The 10,248-nt window shown below is 44.0% G+C and overlaps 1 protein-coding gene and 1 gene segment (V, D, J or C); one reads left to right on the top strand and one right to left on the bottom strand.

Moving 5' to 3' along the window:
* Positions 1-10,248, top strand: part of LOC110324161 — a 137,254-nt gene that overhangs the window by 66,587 nt on the left and 60,419 nt on the right.
* Positions 3,002-5,569, bottom strand: LOC110324160 (disintegrin and metalloproteinase domain-containing protein 25-like). Its single transcript, XM_021201479.1, has one exon. It carries the CDS (start codon positions 5,472-5,474, stop codon positions 3,204-3,206), a length of 2,271 nt encoding a protein of 756 aa, XP_021057138.1. The 5' UTR covers positions 5,475-5,569; the 3' UTR covers positions 3,002-3,203.

The raw sequence follows: 10,248 nt of genomic DNA, 5'->3' as shown, positions 1-10,248 counted from the left end.
AAAATGTGGTAATTTACAAAATGGAGTACACTCAGCTATTAAAAGCAATGAATTTAGGAAATTCTTAGGCAAATGGATGTATCTGGAGGATATCATCCTGAGTGAGGTAACCTAATCACAAAAGACTCACTTGATATGCACTCACTGATAAGTGAATATTGGCCCAGAAACTTAGAATACTCGTACTTTTCTAACAATAGCTAACAGGCAGCCATCTCACCCCTATAGCACTTCCTCCCTCCCATTAAACGGACCTCAAGAATCCTTCTCAGGGTGCTATCTAAAATCCTGACATAAGAAAATGGCACCCCAAAACTAAAGCTTGCTTCATTCAGACAGCTGTGGACTTGGTCTTCTCCTCACAATTCTCAGGTTTAATATACAGTGACATCCCTAGACAGATGTACCTGGACTGACTGCTGAGCAAGTCCGAGGTAGCAAGGTGGTAAGCGGCATTCTTCTATTATCTCTGCTTCAAATTCTGCCTTCAGTTCATGCCTTGACTCTCCTCAAACACAGATGATGACCTGTAAGCCCGATAAGCTCTTTCTTCCTCCAGTTGCTTTAAGGTGTGNTATTTATCACAGCNACAGAAAATCAAACTACATGTTGGGCCCAGTCTTCTCCATGCTCTCATTTCCTCTACACTATGAATCAGAATTTACATAGTTCTTCCTATTTATACCTTCCTGAGTGCCAGTCTGCTGTAGGGAACATCTTCTGAGCCACACTGGTACTGTCTTTATAAGAGCAGCTATGCCTACTTGTGAAGGACCATCACAATTGGGCCTGAAAACTGTAGGCTTTCCCTCCTAACACAACTGTATGGAGAAGATCATTAGAACCTCACCTGAGCTTCCAGCCACTACTCCAAGCCATTTATGTGTAGTTTTTCCATAATTACAATTAGCATGAGGAGTCTAAGGAAGTGCTATAATAGTGGCTTACAGAGGGTAAATGATAGGGACAACACCTATGTGGCCAGGCTTAGTGCAGACCCACCAACATGACTGCTGTAGGATCACTGATATTCTTGTCCATATGCTCCATTCATGTTCTGTAAGGAAGCATAATAAACTCACTGGTTCTCCCATTGNAAGCTTTGGTGGGTTCAAACTTTGATTGGTCATTGGGTTTTGGGAGACATGCCAATCCAAGGCTTTTCCTGGGACTCTAATGTATGAAGGAGGAACTTACTTGACAAAGCTAGTAATAGTTTAGTGTCTGGGCCTTGGGGGACACAAGGGGTTCTGACCCCAGGTATAGACAAGAAATGTATTCCTTCTCTAATAACAGGAAAATGCTTAGCAAGNCCAGTAATGGCCTGGGGCTAGGGCTTTAAAGAAGTTGTGATTTTTGGATCTTAAACCCCACCCCTTCCCCCACTGAAGGTTTTAGTTATCAGTCCCACGATCACTATGTGCTCAGTCCCTGAGTGCTTGAGATATCGNGTGTTCCCTTTGTGCAACATTTCTTGATTATAACTTTCTCTCATGTATGATGGATTTCTGCTGACACATTTTCCCTTGCAAACTTTATATAATACACTGAATTTCTTAATAAACTTGCTTTGTATAAGGAATCAGCTTATGAAAGCTGTCCCATCAAAATGTTGCTACTGCCAGACTGTCAGGTGCTGTTTAAACAGAGAAGCTGACCCTGCACCTGGAATTTGCTCCATTCCACTTCAAACACAGTGTTTGCTTCAAAAGGTCCTCAACTGGGTCATAATGCCTACAGAGATGATTGTTCTACTCCAGAACACACTTTTCCCATTGGACAATTACCCTACCTTTAGTTAAAAAATGGCATTTCTCTGTCTGCCTTTATTACACACACACACACTTTCCTGTCTTTTCTCAATTTAGTCCTCCTACCTAGGACCCTGCCAATAAATATGGCCGACTGGTCCAGATCAATTGGAACTTTATAAAAAAGGGGGGAGGGAATAAATATTGTTCATGACTCCCTCAGGGAAAAGTTCTCACAACAGGGTCCCCTGTGGTCAGTCGTTTGCACATCTGTCACAGCTTTTGTAGCTCTTGTTAGCTACAGTATGCTAAATGAAGTCAGCCTTGCATACATACCCTGCACACCTAGACATGCAAGGAATAAAAGAGCCTAAGGGGAACCTTAGATCTGGTATGAAAACCAGTTAGTGGGCTTCAGGGCCTCCAGAGGGATGAAGTCCAGACTCTCAAGGTGTTCAGGGAGCTTCACATTCACACCAAAAAAAGTCAATCCCACTTCTCTCCTTGCTTGGTGACCCAGTGTTAGCTTTTATGTTGCCAGAACTTTCTTTCTGTCGGTTAAGAATTATTAGGAAGTGCAGGATCAAGGGCAACAGTAACTATGATGTACCCCAAATTCCAGCAGTAGAGGAATGTGAATTATCTCTTGTCAATGCTAGAGAAAACCTGAGGATGAACAGCAGAGAAAGGAGTGAGGCAGACTACAGTTCGTAGTTGCAGACAACTGTACATCATTTTCAGTTGACAAATATACATCGATGCAGCAAAGAAGGCAATGATACCAAGGAAGGTTATTGGAGTTCTGAAAATGTGTGGATAAAAGTTAATTGAGCATATTAACAGAACAGCCCTTTCCCCAAACTCCTTCAGAACAAACTAGCTTCAAATACAGTTGTCTAGTATGCAATCCCATCAGTCTCATGGAGGAAGACTCTGATTGCACTGAACAGAGAATCTGTCATAGGTGTGCCCTGAATCTGAATATGGCCTTCTGCTATAGAAGAAGGGAATCATCAAAAAGGCACAGTGATAATGATGTGGGATAGCTTCAGTGTTCAGGGAACATGTTTATAAAGATATCATAAATAACTTCTTAAAAGAGAAATAGACAAATATCCATTAATACAGAGACCAGAGGCCTAAGGCTAGGACCCAGTGATGACTCAACGTCTCCTGCTTCCAAAGGAGCAAATCTAGAGCAGTTTCTAATGATTTATTTAAAATATGAAATCAAAAGTACCAGTTTGCAGTTTTGAAAGATTTATTCCAGTGTAAGCATCAGCAATGCACCAACATCAGGTGGTGTCCGAATCCAACACATCTTATGTCCCCATGATATAAACAAAGGCCATCCAGAACTGTGGACTGGTGTTCTACCTTGTCTGCTACTGACATTCAGATTTTCCTTTTTGCATTCTCATTATCTTACAGGAGACAGGGGGATAACTCATTTTACGTTGGCTGGTCTGTTGCTGGTCCTTGCTCAGAATGTAAAGCAGCTTGCAAGTCTTCAAACCTAAAAATCTTAGTGACTCCTACACGAGTGGCGATGCCAAAGAGCAGTGCAACAAAGAGGACATAAATACGACCAAAGAGTATTCTTAAATACACCACTGGCTCTTGTTTCTGTTTTATTGTGTGCCTTTCAGCCGGAGGGGACCCACTGTCTATGCTCCCACTGAGTCCCTCTTCATTGCACTTTGGAGGGCGCCAACCAAAATGACAATGGCAATTACGATGATTGTTACACACTCCTCTAAAACTGCATTTTTCTGGGGTGCAGTCATAACCCAAATGAGATAAGCTTCCACTGCAAGCTCCTTGATCACAGAACTTATTATTGGAGCATGGGGTACCATGTCTCACCAGTCCAGCATCTGTTGTTTCTGTCCCACGATGTTCATCAAGCCCAAAGCAGGTAAACCCAGAGATAACNGATTGGTGGAATGAAACATGTTCTTGCAAATATGGAAGATTGGTGACATTGGTACACTGCAATCTTCCACACAGCTTGTCATGATCTGCACAAGCATTGAATGTGAGGCTTTCTTCTGCTCTAGTACAATGCCCAAATCGAAACTGTTGNTTGTTGATGTCATAGCACTTAATATTAGCATTCTTAGCACTTACACCAAAGATTTCCCTGCACTGTACATTGCGATCAGTGCAGTTACCTTTATAGCAGTACCCCTCTTCTGAGCATGGTGTCCCATCTTGCAGATAAGNGTCATCTGGACAAATGTACTTAGTCCCATTACAGTATTCTGGAAGATCACATATGTTCTGGATAGGTCTGCAGAGTGCCCCAGGAGGACTGAAGGTGCAGTTTGCACAGCACAATTCTTTATCACAAATGCTACCAGGTGTTAACCTGCAATCACTTCCACAGCAGGGATCTGAATAACATGCCTTATGGGAGCCACAGTCACACTGCTCATCGTTATCTACTTTGAAGTTTCCACAAAACTTATAAGTGTATGATGTATTATAATAAGTGTGACGGTCATAGAAAAGACATGGCATCACATTGGGAGTATTAAGTATGTCGCTTATCTCTGCAAGGGAACAATTGCTGAAAGCGTCTGTTAATTGAGGGTCCTGGAACATAATGCAGGTGTTCCTTCTCCGGCAGACACAGTAACTCTCATCATGTTTTAGGCCTAAACTCCTTCCAACTCGATTGGTTATTATAGGAGATAAAAATAAAGGATTTCGATTATGTTGACCAATACAAATTAGGGCTGAGGAAGAACATACACTCCTTTCAGCTGGATTAACTTGGTTATCATTTGGTGAATACTTATTAATTAAAGCTCCTGCATCAGGCCTAAAGTTATTATAAAACACTGACACATAGAAATTATGAGCCATCCCTCCTGGAACTTGAAATTCTTGTGGAAATGGATCAGAATTGGTATACACAGTCATGAGAAATATATAGTAACGCATATGAAGATTGGTCAGATAGGTGTCCATTANACTAATGANTNNAANCAAATACTNNANAGTAACTGGAAGTTTGTCACCNNTAGCAGAATTATATAGAGAATGGGTTGCTTGAAAGTGGCCTTTTATAGCAGCTGGATGTGTAGCGTAGTTCTTAGTAGATATTCTGGGAGCTCCATCAGCATGTTCCAATCTGGAGAAGGGAGGACCTGTATTATGGCTCCAGTGCTTCCATGCATTCATAGGCCCTGTGTCATCAGACTCAGATACTATCTGAGAAACAAGGTGTTCAAAGCTCTGTGAATCATTGAGGGGTTTGATTTCATAGGTAAGGTCATCCAACTTCATGACCCCTGACAGGCCCCCATAACAAGTATCCACAGTGACCATGGATTGAGGGATCCCCTCCAGGTAGCCAATATAGTAACAATCTACAGGGAAAAAGGGATAATCCATCTGTAAGGCTCCTTGGTCATCTTGAGTTGTCAGCAACAGGTGTCTGGGCCAAATAAGTGTCTTTCTTCGCAGGTGGATGATATGTCTCTGGCCCCTAAAACGCAAGCTATACGAGAGCAGTCTTTGTGCTTGAAGTCCTTTGGTATGGTAGATCTCCTTCCGAGGAATAACCACCTCCGATGAGATGTAACGCCAAGTGGGATGNTCTTGAGAACACCAGACTGGAACCAGGAGGAGCAGCCAGAGTGCAAACAGCAAGAGGAGGACCCTGGGGACCACAGGTCTTTCCACTAGTCTCATGCCCCAAGTCAGAGATAACATCCTGGGTGGAGCTAAGTGCCTCTGCTGTGGCCACTGCCTGGTCTAGAAAATACTGACAGCGGACCAAAAGCCTCCTCAGGCTCCCAACCTAAGTGGTTACCCAGACAACTGGAGTTAGGTNACAGTCACTGGGTGTGGCAGGAATTGAGTCTAAATGTGTTGGCTGCGGTTGAGGTTAAGTAGGATCAAAAGGGATAAAAGTGCCTGGACAAGAAAAGGCAGACGCAGCAGGAAGCGCCTCTGACAGGTTCAATCCTTTCTTTGCTTGTTTGAAGCACAAAATATCAGTTCCACATTTCCACATGAATGTATTTGGTTCCCAATGTGACTCTGGGTCTGTTTCTAGAAGTCAATATTTCTTTATATTTTGGNTCATGTTNCTCANNGTTGTTCTGTTTTCTTCTGTTTTATTTTGTTTTGTCTTGTTTGAAAGTTAGTAGTAAATACTGTCTATATTAGCCTTTAAATATAAATGATTTTTTTTATTTCTTCTAAACATATTTTATTTGAGTTTGAGTTAAACTATTTACAAATAGCTTCTTTTTTTTCCTTTTGGGTGTTGCTCGAAAATTTGGGGCTTTCTGTTAATACTGTGTTATTGTTTCTCCGATATTATTAGACCTGAGAATTCTATCTGGATACCTGTGAACTCTAGGAATTTTAAAAATTCCACCTCTTGGGAATATACTTTATCTCTGACCCCATCTAAGGCCAAAGTGCAGTCCCACTCCAACCTTTAGTATGTTTCTTTCCTGACTATTGGGATTTCTTCAAGCAAGCAGGCTGATGGGTTCTCAGCAGTGAGACCAGTAGACTGTTGGTATGAACGTCGAAGATTTTGCCACACACTTTTTCCAGGTTCATCAGCAGTGCTTTCACATCTCTTACTTCTGTAGCAGGAAAAGCAGCCTCTGAGCTTTCTCCAAGAAACTCATTAATGAAAGGGGTAAAAGATGGGCATCACCCGGAGGTGATGACAAGCCCTGGCTCAGACACATGATCAAGGTCCACAGCCCCAAAGATAGGCTGCCCTGCAACATGTATTTATATAATGGGAGAAAAAATGGGTGGTGGGGGGTTGATCAACTTACTTCCTCTCAAACATATATATCTCATCTAAGTGTGCAGGGGAAAACTCTCCAGGACTACTGGGAATGATATTATTATTATCATTATTATTAATTTAAGGCATTTTTATTAGATATTTTCTTCATTTACTTTTCAAATGTTATCCCCAAAGCCCCCTATACTCTCCCCCTGCCCTGCTCCCCAACCCACCCACTCCTTCTTCCTGGCCCTGGCATTCCCCTGTACTGTGGCAGATGATCTTTGCAAGACCAAGGGACTTTCCTCCCATTGATGGCTGACTAGGCAGTCCTCTCCTACATATGCAACTAGAGACACAGCTCTGGGGGGAGGGGGGCAGGGGAAGGGGGGCAGGGGGGGGTACTCATTAGTTCATATTGTTTTTCCTCCTATAGGGTTGCAGACCCCTTTAGCTGCTTGGGTACTTTCTCTAGCTCCTTCATTAAGGGCCCTGTGTTCCATCCAATAGATGACTGTGAGCATCCACTTCTGTATTTGCCAGGCATTGGCATCGATCTTACTGCACCTTCTGAACTCTCCAAGCAGCTTTCCTGATCACCCCCAGGAGCCTCATGAATAAGTCTCTGCTTCCACCTTGTGGCCATGAGCATTACTGCACCTGATAGCCCCAGAGATTCATAAGGAAGAGGGAGGAAGTGGCTTGGACCCTGTCTGGTTAAAGTAAAAGGAGATAAATCCCTTCTCATTAATTAGGGTGAGAGGTGTCATGTGCTCTATCATTGGGGACATGGGTTTATACAGTCATCACTCTGAGGCTCTGTGTACCACTAGGCTGGACTCATATATTCTACATGGACATAGGACAACACCAAACAAAAGGAGGTTTTAGGACGAAACAGAAGGACACAGATGGGGTTTCTAAACAACTAGGGAGTGCCAGGGCCAGCCTCTCTAACCACTATAGGACGGAACCCTATGGAGTCTGGTTACAAAGAGAGATTACTCAAGGACACTAGCACTGATTACAGAAGCATATCTCAGATGCCTTCTGCTGACCAGATGCATCTTTGCATAATCTGCCTAGCCAGATTCAGAAAATTGACCCACACAGCCAAGTGGACTTTCCGGAACAGGTGATTTAAAAACAGGCAGAGAGATGTGAGAGAAAGGAGAAGGAGAGAGAGACAGGAGAGGGGGAGAAGAGAGAGGGAGAGGGAGAAGGAGAAAAGGGAGAAGGAGAAGGGGAGGGCCAGAGGGAGGGAGGAGATAGAGAGGGCGGGAAGGAAGAGGGAGGGAGGGAGGAAGAGAGAGAGAATGCTAAGTCTTTCCATACCTGGGTCCCAATACATGACCCCTGATAATCCAGGCACACGCCCCCTTTGTGCCCTCGTCTTCCACTGCCCCACCTAGGTTCTGGTCTCTCACATCTGATGTCTTCTCAGTGATTCTGGCCCTGCCTGTGCTGTACAGCTACAAAGCCTTCCCTTTAATGAGCTCTGTGCTGAGCCATCGTCCTGAATCGATCCACCTTAAGCAGATGTTTTGCTTATTTTTCCTCTGTGTCCATACTATAGAGGAAGGGTGGGCAAGTAGAAGCTGAGGCATCTCACCTCACTCCAAGCACCCTCCATCTCTAAATGTGCCCCCTTGTTTCCAGCAGTGCAACTTCAAGCATCTTATAGTCACTCATCTTAGAGGGCCACATGTTCTGTAGTGTTATAAGATGCAATTTAAAGCGTTAATTATTCCCAACAAGCCAATTAAACAAGCCAAAAGCATTCATCAGTCATTCCCATGGAACCACTGAAGCATCTTCCTGCTCTAACTTTGGGTTTCCCAGGGCTGCTCTGGGATCACAGGAGCTGTGTCATGTTTACCAGCCAGAAAAAAAAAAAATCTCCGGTCAATCCACAGAAAGGCAGAAATATGCAGAACCTTCTAGAAGAACAGCTACCCTTACTGACTCTGCAGGGCAGTCTAAGCACACGGGTTCCTCTGAACCCAGTCCCTGGCTGTATTCACTCACACAAGGCCCAGCAGTCTGCAGATGCCTGCAGCAGCAAGGTCCTCACTGTACCTCAGACTCACAGCTCAGTCACTTTGCAGTCTCCCCACCAAAAATCACAACCAATGCAGTTGTCACCCTTAAGGCAAGCCATTCCTCAGTGACGCCTGGGAAACACTGTCCATTTGCCCTGCTCATATCCTCTCTCAGCTCACATGAATTCCCTCCAAGCTCCTTCACAGAAACAACCAATTGAAACACAACTTAAAGGAATGGGAAGCTCTGTCCTGTACCGATTCCTAGAACACCGCAGCTGCTAAAATCTAACTGTGCAATGCAGAGAACTACTGAGATAATACCTAACCCCAATCTTGAGGTATCTGTTGAAGAGGCTTTTAACTGTGAATTACCATCACGGATGTCTAGGTCTCCTACATCTTAGGGCATCTTTCTGAAGGCCATACTACCCTTCACAGCACCGCATCAGGAGGGAGATTCCCTTGCTCTCCACAAGAGGGCAGAATCCTGGCGTTAACTGTGTCAACCCTCCAGCATTGGTTTCTATTAATAGATATTTTCTTTATTTACATTTCAAATGTTATCCACTTTCCCAGTTTTCCCTCCCTGAAACCCCCTATCCCATCACCCATCTCCCTGTTCACCAACCCACCCACTCCATATGATCCAATAAGTAGCCCCCAGAGCTCCCAGGAACTAAATCATAAACCAAAGCATACATATGGAGGGACCCACGGCTCCAGCTGCATAGGTAGCAGTACTTTTAAAGCGGGGAAGATGATGACATCATCACTGTGGGAAAATACAAGGAGAACTCCAAGACATCTAGGCATCTACGAAGATCTCAACTCTTCAAAATCCAAAACCACCAAAAAAAAAGAAAAAAGAAAAAGAAAGAAAACAAAAGAAAAAAGAAAGTAGATTCTAAAAGTAGTCACCTGCACCAGGTGCCTGGGGAGTCACTCGACAGCCCTAGATGGAGAAAGCTTGAAGGAAGTAGCAATAGAGAAGGTGTACAGCCAGTATCCTCCATTTACTCACACCAAACAGGGCCTTCTGACTGCTCTGAGCCTGTCCTAAGAACAGCAATGATGCCACCAAAATTATTAGAGTGAGCCCTGAAGGAACTTGGGGCTGATATGAGTAAGCCAGTCCCAGAGGAAAGGAAAGCAGAAACAGGTGGAGAGAAACAGGTGAGTTAGTGCATTGGAGGGGCCTGAGCAGGGAGTCTCCATCTCTCCCCAGCACCAGAAATAAAATCCTCTCCAGAGCTGCTGGGATATGGGATGCTGGTGTTTCCGACCATCAGCTCCACAGAGACCTTTCCCACTCAGGATCAGAAAGAGGCAAGCGTGTAACCATCTGGATCACAGTTGGANAGGAGAATCAAAAGTTGATATCTCTGTAGTCACTTAGCCTGTTNCCCACCCATGCACCCAAGTCCAAGGNGGGAGAAATACCGAGGGTCTAAACACAGCCCCAGAGCAACTGCCAGTATTAAATACCAGATTGCAGAAGAGGGGAAATCACCTCTCTGGTCATTTGGGGGACATGAAAACTGAAAAAGGAAACATAGGACCAAATTAAGATGGAGCAGTCCTAAATTCCCAGCCCAGCTGTAAATAAAACCTTCAAGAGTGCCATCTGACACCACAGTGGTACAGGAGAGATGAGTGCACCTAGTGCATCAAGAATTCCCTCACT

Source organism: Mus pahari, chromosome 7, assembly GCF_900095145.1.
Source record: "Mus pahari chromosome 7, PAHARI_EIJ_v1.1, whole genome shotgun sequence".
Classification (NCBI taxonomy): domain Eukaryota; kingdom Metazoa; phylum Chordata; class Mammalia; order Rodentia; family Muridae; genus Mus; species Mus pahari.
Note: the sequence above shows the minus strand (reverse complement) of the source record. Positions and strands in the feature narration are given on the sequence as shown.